We start from the raw sequence: 21,809 nt of genomic DNA, 5'->3' as shown, positions 1-21,809 counted from the left end.
CCCCAGATACCTTGCCCAGTACTTGAGGAGTATGGGCTGTGCAACAGGCCCGTTGAGCACCAAGAAGGAATGGCCTTGGGGTGATGTTTTGGGACCATCACTCTGGTATTGGTGTTCCAGAGGATTATTGAGATGGGAAAATGGATGGGAAGGCAAAAAGGTGGAGAAGCTGTTGTAGAGATGTGGTATCTGCTGCCTCCCACCCACACTGTTCAGCGGGCTCCCAAGGACAGGTGTCCCTTTTAGGACAACACAGCAGGTAGCCAAAGTACCAAACACTGGACATGACTCAGGGAATGGCCTGGTTTCACTTTCTGTTGCTGTGATACAGCATCCTGCCAAAAGCCAACTCAGGAGGAAAATGGTTTTTTTGGCTCACAATTCCAGGTCATAGCTCTTTGTTGCAGGCAAGTCAAGGAGGCAGAACTTGATGCAGCTCATCTAATCCTCAGTCAAGGACAGAGAGAAAATGAATGTGTGGATGCTCTGCTCACTTTCTCTACCCTTACACAGTCCAGGACCCAAACCCAGGGAATGGTACCACCCAGAGAGGGCTGGGTCTTCCCACATCAGTGAATGTAATAAGACAATCTCCTACAGACATGCTTAAAGGCCAACCTGATTTAGAAACATCTTCATTGACTGTCTTCATGGATTCTAGACAACTGAAACTCACCATCATCCCTGGGAAGGTGAGTGGAGCAAACCCCTTATAAGGTTGGGGATCAGGTCTTCCTCCTCTAGCCAGGGTCCTGTTATCAGTGCCTGACCATTGATACCAAAAGCATTTAGCAAAGTTCTCAGAACCATGCTCCAGGCATTCTCTCACAACAATAGTGATGACATCAGCCACAAGAGCAGCAGGTACTATTCACTGGAAGCTTTTCCTGGTTCAGGTGGTACCCACACATGGGCTAGCATCATTCTGGGGCTCAAGGACACAGATCCTACTTCTCTGTGCCTATCTTATGTCGGAAAATGAGGCCCAGAGGTCATGGGCTCTTCCCAGTCAGTGTTGGAAAAGGCTATAGAGAGCAGAGCCAGCCTCGGAGTTTTGTCTCACCAACTCAGAAACCATCCCACCCTTCTGCCTCCATGGATCCTATGTCAACCCTGAAGTGGCAGTCTTAAGGCCACACCACAGGTGAACAGACCACAGTCCACACAGCTGGTCCGAGCAGGCAACCTGAGCCCAGCATTATCCTCATCTGTCTCCAATTCTGGAGGTGTCAGGTGAGTCCCAAGAAAGAGAAAGGCTGGCCTCCAATTTTTCCTACTTCAGAGTTCCTATCTCTTTGGACACATAGAACCCCTTCAAACAGATACCTAAAGTTCTCTCCGTGAATCAATGTTTCATTACTGTGACAAAATAACCTGAGTAAAATAACTTAAAAGAAGAAAGTTGTTATGTTTTGTTCATATTTTCCAAGGTTTACTGACTTTTTAGGGTCATGGGCGGGTGCAGTACCAGGGATTGATACTAGGGTCTGCTCACCTCATGACAGTAAAGAAGAAGGGAGGATAAAGAAGAGAGAGTGAGAGAGAGAGAGAGAGAGAGGATACTACAGAAACTAAAGATAACATCTACTATTCCACTGGGTGTGGAGGCACACACCTTTAATCCCAGCACTCAGGAGGCAGAAATAGGTGGATCTCTGAGTTCAAGGCCAGCCTGGTATACAGAGTGAGTTCCAGGACAGTCAGGGTTACACAGAGAAACCCTATCTTGAAAAACAAGACAAAGAAAGATCTACTATTCCAAGGCACGACCTACTTCCTCCAACTAGGCCCTACCTCTGAAGAAACCATTCAGCTTGGAACTCATTAGTGGGTTAATCCATTGATAATGCTAGTGGCTTCATATGCTAATCACCTCCAATGGTGTCCCAGCTGAAGACTAAGTCTTCACATATGAACTGGGTGAAGTCACTTCATTTAAACCACAACTCATCTGAAGTGGTACCGTCGTCACCAGTGAGGGTCACAGCCAGAGCCAGGTAACAAGATCCAAGGCCCCTAAATGGCCCACGGCTGCCATTACATTCCTTCCTGTGTCTGGGCTTGTCTGGCCCTTTTTGGGTTGAAAAGCAAGGTGTACTAGGGGGATCTTCACCTGACTCTGGAAAGGCCCTTAGTCCTCTCCAAATGACACTCATGTGTCACTGGGTTTGTTGAGCACCTACTGTGTGCCAAGATTGAAACCTGGAGATGAAGATGTCAGAGGTAGACCCTGTCTTCCAGAAGGGCTTTCTTGGCTCCAGGAAAGTGGGTTTGAGGGGACTAGATAAAGCCCACAATCCAGGCAGCCTAACTGTAATTGTGCATAGTCATTTCTCTGTGGTTTATTTGCTTGGGGTTTTCTCATGCTTACCTCAACCTCCCTCAGAAGATAATTGGGAGACACCAAATACTTTCCAGGATGGTGACAAAGTATCAAGAGAGTTAAACCTTAATTGCTAGCTGGTTCCACTGTCCCTTGGCGGCCCTTCTGATGTTTTTCGGTAGGTCCTGATTTAGCTGAAAAGTGAGACAGGTAAGAGTAGAGGTGCAGGGGTTCAGGGGTGCAGACTTCTAAACAAGGATGCCAACCAGCAGCCCAGCTTTGAGGAAGACCTTGGAAAGGCCACACACTCCTCCCTTATTCTCCATCTTACTTACTTTGTGCATTGGCTTATGAGAAAGCAATCAGTATGCAAAGCCTAGAGGTGCATGCCCACCCTGCCACCTACACAGAGGCCAGAGAGTACAGACTTTTGTGAAGCCAGCCAGCTTGAGCCAAAGGCTACCTCACTAGCCGTGGATGAACCAGACTCCCACCCACTCCCTGCTGAGGCTGGAAAAGAAGACAGGAAGAGAGGCCACCCCTAGTCTCCAGGGCAGAGTGGCTGCCATTGTGTGCCAAGCCTCGTGGCCTAACGTGACTCTGAAGTTATTCTATGTTGGGACTCAGAATAGGCCGTGGGTTCTTGTCTGAGCACATCGTCCGTGGGTTGTCCTGTTTTTAATCATCTTCTTTTAGCAGTGCCTAGCATCTGAGTGGCTTGTGTCAGCTCTGCTGGCAGTTCTATGATGAGGATGTCATTCATTCCATTCTCCTTACCTCCAAGTTCAGAATGTCAGAACATCACAATTAGCTTCAAGCCCTTGTTTGGTTCCTCGAATCCATTCCGCCCCTGCCTTGGGGGCTGACTCTACTGCTTATCCTTGTGTGGGTGTACCTGGAAGTCAGCACCTGGTTAGTTCACCTGAGGACAGAATGGATGGAGTGGGTCAGAGAGCTCACATCTGGCTGCAGGAACTATTTCTGCTGAGCAATAGGCTTCAGAAATCTAGGGTCTGAATCTGCTCCACGGTCCCCTACTCATGACATCTGGTTAGCTAGGTCTGTGACCTCACCAAAACTCACTTTACACTATTTGCAATAATTAAGCCATGATGTTATTGCATTTTTCAGTGTCCTAATGGGTAGTAAATGTTGGCTCCCAGACTGAGCCTTGGCAGGGGCAACATCCTGGGTGTATGCATGTGTGTGTGTGTGTGTGTGTGTGTGTGCGCGCGCGCGCGTGCGCACGTGAGCGTGTGTGCGTATGTGTGGGTAGAACAGACCCACAGGCCTGAGTGTTCCTAACAATGGTGTCACCATAATTTTACCTAGAATGTTCTAGTATTTTAGTAGATGTTCACCAAGTCTGACTCAGGGGTGGGAATTTGGTTTCAGAGAAAGCCCAAGGTGGGGCACACATGTAATCCTACTACTTGGGAGGTGAGAGCAGGAAGGCTGCTGAAACCCTGTCTCAAAGTTAGATGTCTCAAAAAATAAACAGATGAATAGGTATGTAAGCAGGTAGGTAAGCAGATCAATAAAGTAGATGAGCTCTCCATGCTCCCCCTGAGTTCACAGAAAGGGCCTATAACTGTCTTCTACTCCATGGGGTACCTGCTCAACTCACTTAAATTGTGAAAGGGCAGTCTGAGGCCAGGCATAGTGGCACATGCCTTTAATCCCAGCATGCGGGAGGCAGAGGCAGGAGGAGAGTTCAGCAAAGGCTCCTAGCAGCAGGGCATTCCCCCATGACCACAGTATAGGATCAATCTAAGACCCAGAGGAGGTACTGGAACCTGTCTACAGACTTCCATCTAATGTCCTAACTAAAGATAACACATGCAAAGGGGGGGGGAGATTTGCATCTAAGCCACCTTATACTTGGTTGTCAGCTCTCTGCCTCTGCCCCCCACCCCCTACTGCGTAGCCCAGGCTGTCCTGGAACTCAAGAGCATCTTGCCTCAACCTTCCGGATGCTGAAATTTCAGGTCTTCACCATCACACTCAGCCTTGGCTCTCTGTTAGACTGCAGCAGTTTCTCTGCCTTCTGCTTTTGAAGCATGTGTGATCTGTGTAGCTCGCCCTCCACTGTGGCTCTGCTTGGTCCTCTGTCGCAGTGAGGTTTGCCGTATGTTGCTGGCTGGAGCTTCACAGACCGGGGCTGGGTTCTTCTGGGCACCCCATCACAGAGAGGTGGCATATGCAGGTTTCATCTGTGTGGTCACTCCTCCCTTTGGAATGAGTCATCCTCTGTTGAGGAGACAGGGGAGGACGTGTTGATTCCCTTCTCCTCCAGCTAATTTATCTCAGCATGAATTTCACTAGTCACTGATTATTCTTGTGTGAAATAATCAAGCATGGTGACTGCCAGGCTCTGATTTTGTAATCCTATTACTGCTCAGTATTCACTGGTGTTTGTCTATTGGACAGTCTTCTTCTGCTTCCTTAATTAATATCGATACAGGCTATTACAGTCTTTATTCTATGGGTTAAAATGTTACTACTGTTATTATTTTATACTAAAACTATCTAAGATTTGATTAATGGGAACCTCTTCCTGGCTTCTGTACTTTTCAAAATAAATTTTTTGAAGCTGCAAATGAGTCCAGTTGGTAGAGTGCTTGCCCAGTGTACACAAAGCCCTGGGTTCTATCTCAAGCACAGCATAAACCAGGCATGGTGCATGACTGTAATCCCAGCATTTGGGAGCTAGAGGCAGGAGGCTGAGAAGTTCAAAGTCGTACTCAGCTATATTGAGGGTCTGAGGCCAGTCTCTCTGAGAAACAAGCACACAAAAAGAAAAGAAAACTGTGCTGTGGTGCTGTGGTGGCATACAATTTTAATCCAATCCTATCACTTGGAAGGCAGAGGCAGGCAGATTTCTGTAAGTTCAAAATCAGCCTCGTCCATAAATTGAGTTCCAAGACAGCCAGGGTACAGAGGAACCCTGTCTTGAAAAATCAAAACCAATCTCCCCTCCCCCCAAAAAGGAGGGAGGGAAATATTAAGTGAACTAATTTTTAATCTCTTAAAAATTGTGGTACAACACACAAAACATGATACTAGATGACCAAGGAGGTTTTAAGGTCAGTGTCCAGTGGGGTGAAGACATACCTCTGAGTTCATCCCAAGCACAATCATCATTCCCCCATAGTGCCATTGCTATCTATCAATACCATCTCCGTCACTATCATCTCTGCCATCCTTACCATCCCCACCATCCTCCCTATCCCACCATCCCATCAATATCACTTATCCCTACTTTTCCCACTATCACCATCATCCTCATATTTAACACCATTAGCACTGTCTATTACAGAACTCTTACACCTCATAAATCTAGGACTTGGCATCTTTAAGTAACACCTCCACCTCCATCCTTTGGTCCCATCTCCATCACACCAGTCTGAAGTGTGTTTCAGTGAGAGACATATCTTTTCTTTCCTTTTCTTTCTCCCTTTCTTTCTTTTGTTCTTTCTTTCTTTCTTTTTGTTCCCTCACCCTCCAATCCTCCCCTATCACCCACACCAAACCCCAGCCCATCCCCTTTCTGCTCTCTAGCATGGGAAGTCTTCAAAGTCTGTCATATCGTTTGGGGCAGGGTCTAGGCCCTCTCCCATGTGTCTAGGCTGAGAGAGTACCCTTCTATGTGGAATGGGCTCTCAAAGTCTATTTGTATACTAGGGATAAATACTGATGCATTATTAGAGGCCCCGAGTCCTCCTAACTAACACCCACATTCAGGATGTCTGGGTCAGTCCTATGCTGGTTTCCCAGCTATCTGGGGTCCATGACCTCTCCCATGTTCAGGTCAGCTGTCTTTGTGGGTTTCTGTAGTCTGGTCTTGATCCCTTTGTTCGCCACTCCTTCCTCTCTGCAACTGGATTCCAGGAGTTCGGCTCAGTGTTTAGCTGTGGGCATCTGCTTCTGCTTCCATCAGCTACTAGATGAAGGTTCTAGGTTGGCATATAAGGTAATTATAAGTTTCATTATCAGGGAAGAGCATTAAAGGTAGCCTCTCCACTATTTGTTAAGCACATGCAGGACCCTTAGTTCCATCCTCAACACATCAATAGACTCACAACCTCCACTACCACCACATGAAAACAATAACACGTGAATGCCCAAATGGTCTCTGCCTGCTCTAGCAGCACCCAGGTCCATTTTGTAGATTATGAGTTAAGATGCATTCCTGGTCAATTGCTCACACATAGTACACAAGTTAGGAAGGAGACATGTGGATCTAGTCTCATGTGGCTGTGCGGGCGCGCACACACGTACAGAGGCAAGCACATATGTTTCTCCTTCTGCTCAGAACTCTGAGGTCATTGACACTTGAATTCTGACACAGCATGGTGAGCTTATCCTTCTTCTGCCTCATTTTCCTCTTTCTAGCAAAGAAAATGTTGATTCTCAGGTTTCTGAGTTTTCTCCTTTTGCCTTGTGTCTGAAGACTTGCAGTCCTTACAGTCACGATGGGCTGATGGCTGAGAGATCCAAGGGTTCATTCTCCTTAGTCTAAGTGGTCACCTTTGTCTGAATTACAGCTGGGTTAGCTTGCTGTGACAGTGCTGTGTTCTCTTTCCTTCATCACTGTTGATTGATTGATTGGGATGATGTTTGGTTTTGTATGTCAAAAAGCTACAAGCAGGAAAACGGGAAAAATACCACCCCCAGTGCTCTGTCTATTCTAATGTTTCTGCACATCCCCACTGGTGCCAACCTCATGCCTTTCTGATTCATACTTTGGCATGATGTTTTACAGGAATGAATAGGCCCATATCTCTTTCTGTACTCCTATTTTCTTATTCAATAGGCTCCACAATCAGTAGTGCACAAGTTCTCTTCTACTTTGTCTTTTCCCCTTAACACCTTGTCTTAGACATCATTTAAAGTTTAGATAGGCTTCATTCTTCTTTTTTCTTTAAAAATGTTCTCTGTTATTACTATTATGTGTCTGCCTGCCTGTCTGTCCAACTGTCTCAGGTTATCAGGCTTATGCAGCAAATATTTTTACCTGAAGAATCATCTCACTGCCCTTTCTTCCTTCCTTCCTTTCTTTCTCTCATTCTGTCTGTCTCTCTCTTTCTTTCTGTCTGTTTGCCTTGGAGCTAGAGAGACAGCTCAGCACTTAATAGTACTCTCGGCTCTACCAGGGGACCCCAGTTCATTTTCCCACCCCAGCCCCAGGGGATTCAACACCCTCTTCTGGCCTCTGAGGCATCTGCATGCATGTGGCACACACACACACACACACACACACACACACACACTAAATAAGGCATCTTTTAAAAAATAAATAAAACAAGGGTTTGCTATGTATGCCAGGCTGACTTTGAACCCCCAGTCTTCTTGCCTCAGCCTCCTAAGTGCTGGGGCTACAGAGTTTGCCACCAAGTCTACCACATCCACCATGCCCACCACACTAATACTGATTAATAAAAACTATTAAGGTTATTCTATTGACATTAAGAGTTTCTCTCCCTTATATTCTCTATTGTTAGAGTGTCTGTAGAATATCAATTTGCATGTGTTAATTTTATACAGTACAGAGTTATTGTTTAGGTAACTCTCATTATTCATTCTCAGTGGTATTTCAATAATACTGCCACTACTTGAAAAGAAGACAAAATGACAGTTTTTCTTTTGTCTTTCAAACTTTTAATGGTTTGTCCTAGGCTGGCCTGAGACTCATTATCCTCCTGCTTCAGTCATCAGAAACTCCAGCATGTGTCTCCATGCTCAACTGGGAATTAATATTTTAGAGGAGGTAGGACCTCTGGAGAATGTGTTGTGAGCTTCCTCACCAAATGCTCTGCTGGAATAAGGGACACAGTCCAGGGAATTCAAGCTTGGCACTGTTACCCTGTGTGTGAGTGAAGATGCCTCTCTCACCCAAAGCTGCCCTGCACCCTCTCTGTTCTCTGAGTCCAGTCTCTGATGCTCCTCAGTGCTGGATCACCAAGGTGTCTGTGTGGTCCCCCTTCCCAGAGAGCAATACACTTCTTAGGACTGTCCTCCTCCACTGTGTCACCAGTTCCTGGGAGTCGGGAAGGTTTCTAAGGATGTGCACTGGGCTGAATCAGGATGGATCTGGGACATGGGCTTGGTGATGGCAGTGGGGACAGAGGCAGGACTCTGCGGGTCTCCTGCTGGTGGGATATGGGTAAGGGAGATAGAATTTCAGAGAAGTCATTGCCAAGAGTGGTGTCCATGCACTGAGACCAAGATGACAAGTGAAGGGGAATGCAGATGAGGGATCCAGTAGGCTGGAGGCCACAGTGATCTAAGCCATTGCCTTGAGTGAAGGAGTGGACCCACTTAGTGGCAGGCAGGAGGAAGAGGGCTGAGAATCCAGCCACAGTCAGCAGGACCAATCAGCATTTCCATGTCCCCGGTGCTGCTAGGTACTAACCCTTTGGATCCTTTGGTTTGGGAGCAATCAGCATCTGAAGATAGCACCATGCACCAAAAACACCAAAGAAAGCCTTGGGAGTTGGGGTGCACCTTACCCAAGTCAGGGGAATGTGTGTCGAAGTTATTTTTCTTTCCTTTTTATGTGGGAGGGAGGGGTGTCGAGGTTCCTCTGTGTAGCCTTGGCTGTCCTGGAACTTACTCTGTAGGCTGGCCTTGAACTCAGAAATCTACCTGTCTCTGCTGCTTGAGTGCTGGGATTAAAGGTGCGAGCCGCCATTGCTGGCAAAAGATCTTTAAGCTTAAAATGAAGCTTCCAGTCACCTTGAGAGCCTGATCCTTTCCCCTGGTGAATGACTCCTTTCTCCCCTGTGCTAACTGGCTGAGAGGCTTCCAATGGGTGCCAAGTCCCCCTGTGCCCAGAAGGACTCCTGCTTCCATTTTTCAGAAGAAAGGCTGAGGCCCAGGAGGCGAGCTCCTGGGCAAAGCCAACTCCACAGGCCCGAAGCACTGTATTGATACAGGATTCAACCCTCTAATTGATGGTGCATTGGACCATGACTCTCAGTCGCAGTGGTCCAGAGAATTGGAACATTCTGATGCAGCCGGTTAGCCAGGTCAGAGAAAGGCCTCAGTGCTGTGAGGGTGCTCAGAAAATATTTGTCAATAGTCAAAACTCTGGTCATTGCTGGTATTGTAAGTTCCTTCCTGAGTGGGCAGGGTGAGGGGAGCGGGGTGCATGCAAGCTGATGTGGGCCCTGACAAGGGCAGTCATTTTGGTAGCTGTCAGGGCAGAGCTCAGAGAGGGCCCTGGGTCATTGCTGGAAGCCCTAGCTGAGTTCAGCTTTCCTCAGAATCTATTCCAATCATCATGGACTTCCCCAGGACAGAAAAGCCTCATCCGGGTCCGCCATTGTTTCTTTGCTGGAGTTTGGGTCTCTGGCTGATATCTGTCATTCAAACCTTCCCTAGAACCTCGGAAACACTTTATTGTGTTCCATGCATGTAACACATGTTTCGGTTCTCTTGATCTCCAAATCTGGAAAAAACACTGCAGGCAAGGTGCCCTGAAGTGATGTCTGCTCTGCATATTAAATCTCTAATTAGGCTTTGCATGCTTAGGCAGATCACTCCACCTCTCTGAGCTTGCCAGCCGCTCCCCCACCCGCTTTCATAAATGTAGCTTGTTATAGAGCAGATCATTTCACAGTGCTCTTTACTCTGGGGATGACAGACACCCTCCATTTGTCTTAGTTTGAAAGATCTTGAAGTAAAGATATAATTCTTATTTCATCATTTTCTCTCTACCAGTGCCTAAAATACTCTAAAAATAACAGCATTGAGGCTTGCAAGATAACTCACTGGATAAAAGTGCTTGTGGGCGAGTCAGGTGACCTGAGTAGAGTCCCAGGGGCCTGCATGATAGAAGAAGAGGGCCAAGTCCCAAAAGTTGTCCTTTGTTCTTAAGAGAATCTAGGGGGTGTGGAGGAGAGGAGTAAAGAGAGAGAGAGGGAGAGAGAGGGGTAAAGAGAGAGAGGGAGAGAGAGGAGTAAAGAGAGAGAGGGAGAGAGAGGAGTAAAGAGAGAGAGGGAGAGAGAGGAGTAAAGAGAGAGAGGGAGAGAGAGGAGTAAAGAGAGAGAGAGGGAGAGAGAGAAAAAATGGGGAAATAAAAAAACAAAAACAAAAACAAAAACAAAAATGTAACCCAAAACACTCATACTTGATCTTTATTGTGTCTAGTGCCAGGCCAAATTATTTCTGTGGATTATGTCAGTTTATTCCTCTTGTTGCTAAGGCACAGTGAGGCAATTTAAAAGATGAAGAAACCAAAGCCAAGAGAGTCTGTCCACAGTTTGTCAGTCAAGATGATCCTTTGGGGGAGCTGAGCAAGAGGGTAGGCATAGGGCCCAAGTCTCTTCTAGAACTGAGAAAGCAAGGTTTTCCATAGCCAGGCAGGAAGGGAGCTTTGGGGAGGACTGGGTATGAAGGTAGGGGGTGCTTCACATCAGTTGAGGGGCTGGGGGATGTCTCTGCCTATGCTGTTCCTGACTGCTGCTGTAAAATGTCCTTTGCTTGTGGGGTAATGTGTTCTCCTCAGAGTGTTGGGCATCAATTGGCATCCAGTGGGCAGAGGCCAAGATGTCACTGAGTGTTCTGTGGGCACAGAAGAGTTGTCCAGACTGAGGTGTCAGGTTGAGAAGTCTTAGACCAAGACTGTCATGGCTCTGGCCTGGGTTCCTGTTTGACCCTTCTCTTCTGAAATGAACTGGCTTCCTACTTTATAAAACAGGGCACAGAGGCCCCAGGGGCCCGGCTTCATACAGAGCTCTTGCTGGAGGTAGCAAAAGGCCATGCTGCTGGTTTCCTCTTGTCCTGTGGACTTAGGAGAATTGAAGGGAGAGGGAATTCGGAGTCAGGATGCCAGGCTTGAGTCCCAGCGCTGCTGGAAGCACATGGTTAGGTACTGTCGAGCTCTGGTTTATTCCCAGAAAATACAACAATGCCACTTCCACATCCTAGTAACAACTGACATGGTACTATCCAGTGCTCCAAGGAAAGAGCATTCAGCCAAAGATGGGACAAGAAGCTTGGCTCCAAGTTCAACTCCCTGAATTTCCAGAAGGGGAAAAAGTGAGGGAAGGGTGACCTGGATCCTGACAGACCAAGGGAATATTTCTTTATCCTTTACAAGAGGATAAACTCAGAAGTATCACATGAAACCCCTATTCTGGGACAGTGGTAAGGCAGGTTCCCTGGAGCAGGAAGGCTCGAAGCCCTGAGTCCACCCATAGCATGAGTTCCTTACATATTTATTAGTGTGTGTATATGGCATAACATCTACATGGATGTCAGAGGACTGTGTGTGTGTGTGTGTGTGTGTGTGCCACACATCCATATGGAAGTCAGAGGATCACTTTGCAGAGCCGTTTCTCTCCTTTCACCGAGTCCCAGGGATTAAATGCAGGTATCATTAGGTGTTGTGGCAACCCTTTATGCAGGCCTGTGGGATCCCAGACAAGTCACAGCTACCTTTACCTGATACCCAGAGGCAGGGCTGTGGAGACAGCTCAACCAGTGCAGTGCTCACAGGACTTTCGTTCAGTCCTCAGGACCCATATAAAACAAGCCAGGCATGGTAACGTGTGCTTGCCACTGTGGTGTGCACTCACCATGTCAGCATTGCAGGGGTGGGGTGAATTCTGGGAATTGCTGGCCAGTCAGTCTAGCCTTCTTGCCGAGTTCTCAACCAATGAGAGATCCTGTCTCAAAAACCAAGGTAGACAGTGTTTGAGGAACAGCAGATTTCCTCTGATTTCAACACATGTGCACAACCACACACACAAACTCACATGCATGCACACACAAATTAAATGAAAATGAAGAGCCCAGAAGCCAGGGGTGGGGTGTGCCTCCAGGATTATAATCAGATGACAGGGAACAGGGTCTCTGGGGCCCTAGCATCAAGTGTTCCTCCAGAACTCCAGAACAACATCTCCTGGGTGTTCAAGAATCGCGTTCCTCATGAAATTGAGACATTCTCACAGCCACAAAGGTTTTGTGCTTGGTGCTTTATTTCCCAACAGTGAAGCAAGCTAGAGGCCCCAGCTTAGCGCCATGCAGGCTATTCTGCTGCCTGGCCTCCCTCCCTCCCCTGGGCACACTCTCACTGCTACCGGCTTTGCTACCTTCAGTGGGTGCCCATAAGTCATTGGAACTCCTGGTTTCCTGGTTTCTTGGATGTCACTCCAGACATCTGAGTTGTCTGAGACCCTTGGCAAAGCAGAGTCAGAGCCAGCAGGCTGGCACCACGATGGTCAGATGTCACCTGAGCAGTACCGTGTCCTGCCTGGCCTCACTGGGTCTTCCCTTGGCCCTCGGAGATGACATGCTCAGGCTGGGCACGCATATACCACTCTACCCAGGAGCCATCGTAGACAGGCACATCGGGTTTGCCACAAAGGAAGGCCCCCAGGGCCACGTGGCAGGCTGTGACACCAGAGCCACAAGTGGCTACCAAGGGCTTGGACAGGTCCACATTCTTCTCCTGGAACAGGTGCCGGATCTCTTCTGGGTTCTTCTCGAGCCCCTCCTTGGTCAGGAACTCAGTGAACGGGATGTTTACTGAGCCAGGGATATGTCCAGATTCGATGCCTGCATAAAGCAACACATGAAAGGGCAGTAGGAGTGATGTCCAGTGTTGCTGGTATTTGTAGTATCAAGCCTCCCACCACAGCAGAGTGCCAAATGTGTCGCCAATGTCTGATCTTATTCTCCAACCACCAGTGCTGTGTACCCCCACTACACAGATGGCCAAACTAAGGCTAAGTAACATCCAAAGTTGATACACTCAGCTAATTGCCATTTGAATCCTGGAACTATATGCCACCAGAGCTACAGAAGATCCTGGGTTTCCTGACCTTGAACCTTGGGGGCAGCAAAGCCATGCACAAGACCTCTGTCCAGTTATGATTTGGGGCACCTGGAGGCTTAGAGGTGGTGTACATGGCAGACAGGCAATAACCAGATAGTAGGTAGTGTGACCAAAAAAAAAAAAAAAAAAAAAAAAAAAAAGCCCTGGGTCTATGGCATTCAGCTGACATGGCTGAATGTTTGCTTTGTGCCTGGACCCCCCCCCCCAGCATTTTCTCCTTTAGTGCCACCCCAAGTCTATGGGAAAGAAATGACTGTCACCCCTACCCTAAGAAAATAAGGCACAAAGAGTAGTGTGCTCTAGCTAGTGGTGGGTAGAAAGGGTGGTACCCACCCTGGGAGCCTGTGCTGCCCTGGAGCAGGCCTCAGTCAGTGCCTAGGGAGGGTGGAGCCTCCTCCCAAGATCTGCAGTGAGACTGAGAGCATGGAAGGCAGGAAGAACCCAGAAACCCTGGAATTAGGCACAAAACATCACAGCCACCAAGGCTCAGACAACAGGGAGGAATGCCTCAGTATGCCTGGAAGACTTTGGGCTCTGGTCTGGCCATAAGGGAAATCAGATTTTATTCTTAGAATTCAGTCTTGGTGCTGGGGATGTGGCTCAGCTAGTACAGTGCTCACCTAACATGCATGAAGCCTGGGTTTCACCCTCAGCACCTCAAAACCCAATTCTGGTGACACCTGTAATCCCAGCACTTGGGTAATGAATGCAGGAGGATCAGAAGTTTAAGTCATTCTAAGTTATACAGTGTGTTTGAAGCCAACCTGGGCTACATGAGACTCTGTCTCCCCCCAAATCCAAGATGAGGATCCCAGCAAAACCAGAGAAGTGTGATTAAATCGGAGTGTCACTTTACCCAGGCTCTGAAGCCCCAAGAGCTCCAATGCACATTTTGTGTCTTTCAGCCAGAAGTTACCAATGCCCCATTTCACAGGAGCTGATATGCCCATTAAAATGAAACCTCAAGGCTGGGCCATCTGGACTCTGAAATGAGGCTGTGAGAAACTTGTGCCTTGGTTTCCCTGTACAGGGAGGGACAGGTCTTTATGTGAGCTTCTGGTCCACATGGGTCTCTATCCTCAGGACAGTGGGAGGCAGCACTCTTGAGCTTAGAGAAGACTTAGGAGGTTGGTCATCCCCAATGAAGTGGGCCTGCTCAAAGTCATCCTAGGCAACCCTTCCCAAAGCCCTGCAAGGAGCAAGCTATCCAACTAGGATACAACAGGTAAATAAATCATGTCAGGGCTTCCTCATGCCTTCAGCTTTACCCAGGAAACATGCACCCTGCCCTGTTGGACAGAAAGAGAAAATTGCAGGTGTGCTTGACCAGGTCTGGGCTGTGGTGTAGAAATGGTGACACTTTAAATACAAACTAACAAGCCTTCCTGCCTGGCAGCCTGGAGTAGGCTAACTAGCCTGCTAGGTTCTCAGCATTCCCTCCCATTCACAGGTGAGTATGATGGTGGGGCACCCTAAACACCCCTGAAGGAGCCTGAGGTGGGGGCACAAGCTGATAATGTCACTCCCCACTGAGTGAGTGCAGTTCATCTGCATGTGTGAACACAGCTGGGCAATTTAGGTATATTTGCTCCATGACAGCACCCATTATGGTCCCTCCCACTTACTGCTCTCATCACACACATTCAAGGGCCACTACCCAGAGGCTAGGTAACCTGCCAGGTGCTACATAGAAAGTGCAAGCAGAGACAGGGCTCTGAACCCAAGCCTGTACCAGCAGATGCCTCGTGTTGCTCTTCCTTTGGGACTGAGTTTGGTGGCACCCTCACTAGGCTAGCCCATGGGAAATTGCTGAGTAGGTTCAAAACTGGTGGGGTATGTCCGAAGTCTCCAAGGGTTAGAGACACAGCAGTACTGCTCTGCAGGACTTCTGGTGGCAGGAGGTTCTGAAGTCACCAGATACCTCTGGGACAAAGTACTGAACTTTCAGGTTGCACTGAAGACCAGATACTTTAAAAGTACAGCAGAGAGGACATAGGAGAGCTTCCAGGGCTGTGGCTGGCTCCTGTGCCCTAGCAGGCTGGAGAGAAATGATGGGGGGATTGCTGGTTGCTTGCTGTGGTTAAGTATGCAGGGAGTCTGAATGCAGAGTGGCTCCTTCCTGAGACCTTGGACAAGGCAGCCATCCCAGGGCTATTTCCCTCACCCGCACAATGGCAATACATGCATTGCTTCATGGTTTCTGGAGAATTGGTGCCTGGACCCCCAGAACACCAAATCATATGAAATGGCATCCTGCCATGTAATCTACACATGCCCTTCTAACATTTAAGACATCTCTAGATTCTCCCCCACTCCTCTCTCTCCCTTTTAAATTTTGAGACAGGGTCTCATGTTGTAGTCCAGGGTGACCTGGATATAACTATGGAGCCCAGGCTGGTCTCAAACTCATGATTCACCTGCCTCAGCCTCCACATGCTGGGATTACAGCCAAGAGCTGCTGCACCCATCATCTCTAGATTACTTTCAATATCCATTTTATCACAGTGTTTGTAAAAACTATGTATCATTTAGGAATAATGACTGGGAAAGGAACCACACACTCTCAGTACAGACAAAAGAAAAATTATTTGCTGAAGTTGTTTAAATGCAGGGATGTGGTCTCTACAGCACTGAAGGCTGGCTGTACCTATGTCCTCAGAGTTCTGAAAGACTCACATTAGCATATAGCCCTGTCTGCTTTGTGGGGTCCCTTTCTACTTCACACAGGGCTTTTCCTGGAGAAGCCCAGGCTATAGGCAACCGGTTTGGGTCTTACCTGGGGCACCAACCACTCAGTTTGGGCAACATACCCTCTTTCCCTCTTGGAGTCTTTCAGCAATTCTGGTGGCGCTTGCAGACATCTTGGGGCTGCCTCAGGCTATTTTGTGGTGGCCCCACATAAGCACAATATTGCAGAGTTATTTGAGTTGTCAAGCTCATACAGGGCTGCCTTGGATTCTCAAGGTACTTAAGCAATCTCTGCCCAAAGTTTCAAAACCGTGAGATAGTGTTGTGGCCTCCACTATAAAAAGGAAGCAAGCTCAGGATGAGGCACCCAGAAACCAACCCTTCTGCCCTGCTCTGTGTGCTTTGAAAGACCAGCACAAGGCTAGACAGTATAGGGGCACTGTCCCCCACGCCCTGTTTCGCCATTTCCCCCACAATGTTACCATCTCGGGGTTCCGGCTCTGTGCCCCGGAACCGGCCAGCTGCGCGGGCGTCCACCACCTGGAAACGCCGGGCCTCCAGGTTCTCCAGGATGTCCTCGTGAGTCTTGATGAAGGAGGGATCTAACTGTGCGTGGAACTCCGCGGGCTCCGGGTGGCTCTTGCCAGAGCTGATTGGCAAGTTCTGGCTCAGCCAGTGGCGGAAGCCGCCATCCAGCAGTGACACTGAGCGGTGGCCAAAGGCACGGAACATCCACCAGACCCGGGGAGCAGAGTAGAGGCCCTGGTCGCTGCCATCGTAGATCACTACATGCGTGGCAGCGCCCACGCCCAGGCTTCCCGCGTAGTCGGCGAAGTGCTCGGCACTAGGCAGCATGTGGTCGTAGGGTGACATATGGTCGCTGCAATGGTCAATGTCAAAGAAGGTAGCGCCTGGGATGTGGCGCTCCTCGAACTCGCGCCGTGCGTTGCGGCCCAGCTTGGGTAGATACCAGGATGCATCTAGTAACTTCAGTGGCTGTGAGGTTCGCGGGGACTTCAGAGCCTCCGCCACCCACTGCGCAGATACCAGCGCTCGGAAAAGCTGCCCGGCGGCCATGGTCTCTGGGATGCTCGGATTGTGGACCTGCAAGATGGGGAAAATATCAGAATGGAGAGACTGGCCTGTTGTCAGGGGCTGTGGCTGGGGCATGTGTGCTAATCAGCAGAGGTGGAGCCTGAGCACCGGCAGAGCAGAGTCCAAGAATGCAGAAAGGCCTGGGGTGAAGCCAGCATCAGGCTTTATCATTCAGGGACTCACCCTGCCAGGCCTTAAATAACGCACAGCTCCAACTGACGTTATGACCATGGCACCAAGTGAGGGTGGTGTGAGCCCCTCACTCTCTACTCCTTGCCCAGCATGCAGGTGGGTAGGGTAGGGCCAGGGGCAGGCCCAAATGGCCTGTAAGTAAAGCAAATAAGGCCAAAGTTTCAGCCCTTCTCTAAGATGCAGCCCAGCTCAGCAACCAATCAAATTCACTCATTCATCGAGCAGTTCTAAGAGTCCAATAGGAGCAATAACCAGAATTCACCCTTAGCCCAGTGCCATTTAATCCTCATATATTACAACACTTGACACAGGAGCCTCTCCCAACCTGTTGGAGGAACAGCCCTTTAAGATTTTTGGTATGTCACCTTTTCCTGAAAGCCACTGAGGTTCCTAGATGTGCTTTGAGCCACCTAGTATAGCAGCTGCACCTCCTATAATACCAGTATTCAGGAGACTGAGGTAGGAGGACCAGAGTTCAGGGCCAGCCTAGTCTACATAATAAGTTCCAGACCAACCTGGGCTACTCAGCAAGACCATCTCAAAAGAGCAGAACAAAAAAGTAAAAAACACCCAATGTACTCAGTGGGGGAAGGTTTGTGTCACTGGCCTAGGCCCTGTGCTGGGGGCACTGAGGACCCTTTACTTTGGTAGGCACCAGAGCAGCTCAAGCAACCATGTGAGAGAGGAATTCTGGAGTTTAGTGTGAGCACCAGGGCCTCTACCTCAAGGGAGGTAGAGGGAGAAGATGGGAGGACTTTTAGAAGGCAGCAGAATCACATTTTGACTTAGGGATAGGAATAAGGAGGTAGACATATGCTCCAGATAAGGACTGATCCCTTAGGGACACCCATTAGCCTAGTCTCTCTGTCCCTTTTCCTGCCATCCAATTTGTGAAAACTGTCAATCAAACAGGGAGGCGGGGCCAGGTGTCCTCAGGCCTCTAAAGTCCTGATGCAACTAGATGTGTTAGTGGGGGTAGGGGTATGTGTGTACAGAGGGCAAAGAGGCCAAGGCTGGTGGGACAATCCTCTTGTGGACTACAGCAGCTCCTTTGAAGCTTCCAACTTCTCTCTCTCTCTCTCTCTCTCTCTCTCTGTGTGTGTGTGTGTGTGTGTGTGTGTGTGTGTGTGTGTGTGTTTGTGGGGGGCAGAGAACAATCTCAGAAGTCAGATGGGTCCTCAGGCATCAGTCATTTTACTTTATTTCATTCTGAGATGGGGGTCTTTCTATGGCCTGGGACTCACTTTGGCGGACTGGTCACTGAGCTCCAGGACTGTACCTGTCTTGTCTTCCCCAGTGCTGGGATTATAGGCATGTAACATGCCTTGTGCTGTTTATGTAGGCTCTGGTGCCTTGTGCTTGCAAGGCAAGCACTTAAATTGACCAGGCTATCTTCCCAGCACAATGCCTGCCCCCTCCAAGATCTCACTATATATCCTAAACTATCCTGGGACTTGAAATCAGCCCCCCTTCTGCCTCAGCTTCCAGAGTAAGGAAGACTCCAAAACTTCCTAATGAGATTTAAAGATGAATATAGAAGGGCTACCATATACCCTGTATAGTTTCTTTGGTTGATCATTTAGAACAGTGGAACGAAAAGTGTTATTTCCTCCTTTATTCTCATAAGTGGCTCTTGAATCTAAGTGGCAGAGGGTTGGACTTTAGAGGTCTGAGGACACCTGACCCTACTTCCCTGCTTGATTGACAATTTCCACAAACTGGATGGCAGAAAGAGGGACAGAGAGGCTAAGCTAATGGGTGTCCCTAAGGGGTAGAAACCAAACTAGGTTCCTTTGTGCTTGGTGGGCCAGGATCCCAGGGGAGAGTGGGTCTCTGGAGGACTGTCAGGACACATGGGATGGCCTCAGGTCATCCTAGGCTAGTGTAAGCCTGTATACTACATTCCTGGGGGGGCTGGGGAGGCTCAGGCAGTCTAGAGCATCCCCCCACCTGGACCCTCCTGGCATCTTCTCCTCCTCACTGTAAAGCTCAAGGCTCAGAGGATGCTGGGAAAATGATAAACAGTGTTTGAATATTTTCAACATGCTGTGACAGTATTTCAGGACAGGATCAATATTCAATAAAGTGGGAGGGAAGTCCAAGAGAAAAGCATCCCAGGGGAACAGAATAGCCTATTGTGGTGTTGTCCAGCCGTTTTGCAAGAAGAGCTATGCTCTATTTCCAGATATTCTGCCAATTGGCATTTACATGAATTTACAATGAAGTGGTAAAAACTGAAGCCTATAATAATTAATAAAAAAAAGAGCATAAAGCTTCAAAAACAGTCAGGTAAACCAAGGTAGCACCCACCACTGTGGGCTTCAAATCTGAAATGAATCGCTACTCCACTATGCACGCCCTGGCACCCCCTGGTTCTACCAGATTCTCAAGTTGGGAGAAGTTTCAGCCCTGCTCCACAGGGTCATTAAGGCCGCGTCACCGCAGGCGGGCCTGGTAAAAGTTGGTTTCATTTCATTCCAGGGTGTTCTGCTACTTTATCCTCTTGCTGGACACTGAATCTTCTCACCACAGCCCCTCTCGGGCCTTCCTACTTTGTCAGGAGGCACCGGGTCATCCCAAACCCCAGCCAGCCATGGCTACCTACCTGACTCTTACCCCACCCCAACCTACAGGCGGTCACAAGCAGCAGTGGACAGTCCCCCTTAAGGCAAATTAGGGGCGCCCTGGAAACTCTTCTCTCACAGACTGTGTCCCCTCCTCCACTCCCTCGTGATACCACCCACACTATGCACTCCCGAAAAGCACCTCCCTCACAGAAAAGCAAATGGGACGCGTTGGGCAGCAGATACCAGGGTTCCGAGCTCCCTTGTTCCCAGCCATGTCACCCCCTCCCCGCGCCCTCAAAGGTCCCCTCCTTCCGCCACCAACCTGCCGCCAGCCAAAGGGAGGAGACTTGGGCACGGCCCACTGCCTCGGCCACTCCGAGACGCAGCTGGAAGCACCTTCCATTCTACGGGTTGCGGGGGACGCACGCGCCATGCCGTCGGGTTATGTATTGCCCCAATGTGACCTCGAGGTTCCAATAGTCCCTATAGACGTGAGAAGCATTACATCAGGTAGGGCAAACAGAGTTCCCGTGCGAAAGCGCAGGGGCTGCTCGAAGTCCCAACTGTCTGCAAGAGAAGTCCTCCCCTATGGGAGGCGGCACAATGGTTCGGTCCAACTGGGGACACGCCCTGCTCCGGGTTTGAATCTGCCAACTTCTCGGGAACGCCAGGGCGAGTTCTTGCGCAGCTACCAGGGCGAATGGATGCATCGGGCCGCCCAGGATGCGGCCGCCAGTTGGGTCACTTGCGACCAAGGGGAGGGTACTGGTGGAGAAAGCAGGGCAGAGTGCTTAGGCCCTCTTCACCGGACTTAGGCATTCTAGAAGCCAGAGAACCCAGGCTGCAGAGATCGGAAACAGAATGGCTGGCGAATGGTCAATTCGCCCCGGAGAGGGGACTCGAAGCCCAAGGACCATCATCCCTACCTAGGACCTGTGTTCTCCCCATCTTTGCAGACAGGATCCTGAGCAGCTGCCTTAAGAGCGCTCAGAAGCTCTTTGCCACGCCCACCTGCATTCCCTGAAACCAGACTGGGCGGACGTTAGGGCAGTGGGAGGGGCAAAGCGAGTTTTCCCTAGGGAATGTGCAAACCTATCCCACAGTCACCCCAGTCAAGCTCTCGGTGTAGTTACCATTGCACGCTGGGAAAGCATAGTGGGGACAACAGCCCCGCCTCCCGGGCTCCGCCCACCGCTCTCAGTGCTTTCAGGACTTTTTCTTGGTTTCCACCGGCACCAGGTGACACACATAGCTAACACTATGGTCCATCAAGTGCTCTACCGGGCGCTGGTCTCCACCAAGTGGCTCGCGGAGTCGATTCGGTCTGGCAGCCTGGGGCCCGGCCTTCGGGTGTTGGACGCGTCTTGGTACTCTCCGGGAACCCGCCAGGCCCGCAAAGAGTACGAGGAGCGCCACGTGCCTGGTGCGTCCTTCTTTGATATAGAGGAATGCCGGGACACGGCTTCACCTTATGAGATGATGCTGCCCAGTGAGGCCCACTTTGGGGACTACGTGGGCAGTCTGGGAATCAGCAACGACACACACGTGGTGGTGTACGACGGAGACGACTTGGGCAGTTTCTATGCACCCCGAGTATGGTGGATGTTCCGTGTGTTTGGTCATCGCACTGTGTCAGTGCTTAATGGTGGCTTCCGGAACTGGCTGAAGGAAGGCCACCCGGTGACATCTGAGCCCTCACGTCCAGAGCCAGCCGTGTTCAAAGCCACACTGGACCGCTCCTTGCTCAAGACCTATGAGCAGGTCCTGGAGAACCTCCAGTCTAAAAGGTTCCAGCTGGTGGACTCCCGTGCCCAAGGACGGTACCTGGGCACAGAGCCAGAGCCGGATATCGTAGGTAGGTGTCCCTGTGGCCTTTGGGCAAGATTGTCAACAAGAGGACGAGGAATCAGAATAGCTGGGACCCTCAGCCCCTCCACGTAGACTTTTGTATTTGTGAAATGGAAGGGGACAGCCAACCTTGAAGGCTTTTGTAGCTCTGATATGTGAGGGCCCAGTGTATACTCATAGCCATGTACTAACAGGCTGCCCACATCAGTAGAGGTGACTGGTGTCCTGTCCATCCATATCCACTTCTAGG

The 21,809-nt window shown here is 49.5% G+C and overlaps 2 protein-coding genes across 3 annotated transcripts in view; one reads left to right on the top strand and one right to left on the bottom strand.

Annotated features, from left to right (window-relative positions):
- Nucleotides 1–12,287: 12,287 nt before the first annotated feature.
- On the bottom strand, nucleotides 12,288–20,157 carry Mpst (mercaptopyruvate sulfurtransferase). The gene is made up of 3 exons (XM_051189315.1): nucleotides 20,034–20,157; nucleotides 16,340–16,961; nucleotides 12,288–12,889 (listed from the first exon to the last, which is right to left on the bottom strand). The coding sequence occupies exons 1-3, from the start codon at nucleotides 20,142–20,144 to the stop codon at nucleotides 12,591–12,593; spliced, it is 1,032 nt and encodes a 343-aa protein (XP_051045272.1). The 5' UTR covers nucleotides 20,145–20,157; the 3' UTR covers nucleotides 12,288–12,590.
- A 602-nt stretch (nucleotides 20,158–20,759) lies between these two features.
- The window catches only part of Tst (thiosulfate sulfurtransferase), a 30,477-nt gene continuing 29,427 nt past the window's right edge, over nucleotides 20,760–21,809 (top strand). Inside the window, exon 1 of one of the 2 annotated variants that reach the window (XM_051189316.1) lies at nucleotides 20,760–21,566. In XM_051189316.1, coding sequence (XP_051045273.1) covers nucleotides 20,972–21,566 — 595 coding nt within the window. In that variant the 5' untranslated portion in view covers nucleotides 20,760–20,971. The remainder of the gene's footprint in view (nucleotides 21,567–21,809) is intronic. The other variant, XM_051189317.1, reaches the window with a different exon arrangement.

The sequence above is a fragment of the Phodopus roborovskii genome, unplaced genomic scaffold, assembly GCF_943737965.1.
Source record: "Phodopus roborovskii unplaced genomic scaffold, PHOROB, whole genome shotgun sequence".
Classification (NCBI taxonomy): Eukaryota; Metazoa; Chordata; class Mammalia; order Rodentia; family Cricetidae; genus Phodopus; species Phodopus roborovskii.
This window is presented reverse-complemented; position numbering and strand designations above follow the sequence as displayed.

Coding starts and splice junctions, on each gene's coding strand:
- Mpst (XM_051189315.1), bottom strand. CDS start 20,144: ATGGCGCGTGCGTCCCCCGCAACCCGTAGAATGGAAGGTGCTTCCAGC. Junction 16,962..20,033: donor CTCCCTTTGGCTGGCGGCAG/GTTGGTGGCGGA, acceptor CCCATCTTGCAG/GTCCACAATCCGAGCATCCC. Junction 12,890..16,339: donor AGAGCCGGAACCCCGAGATG/GTAACATTGTGG, acceptor TGCTTTATGCAG/GCATCGAATCTGGACATATC.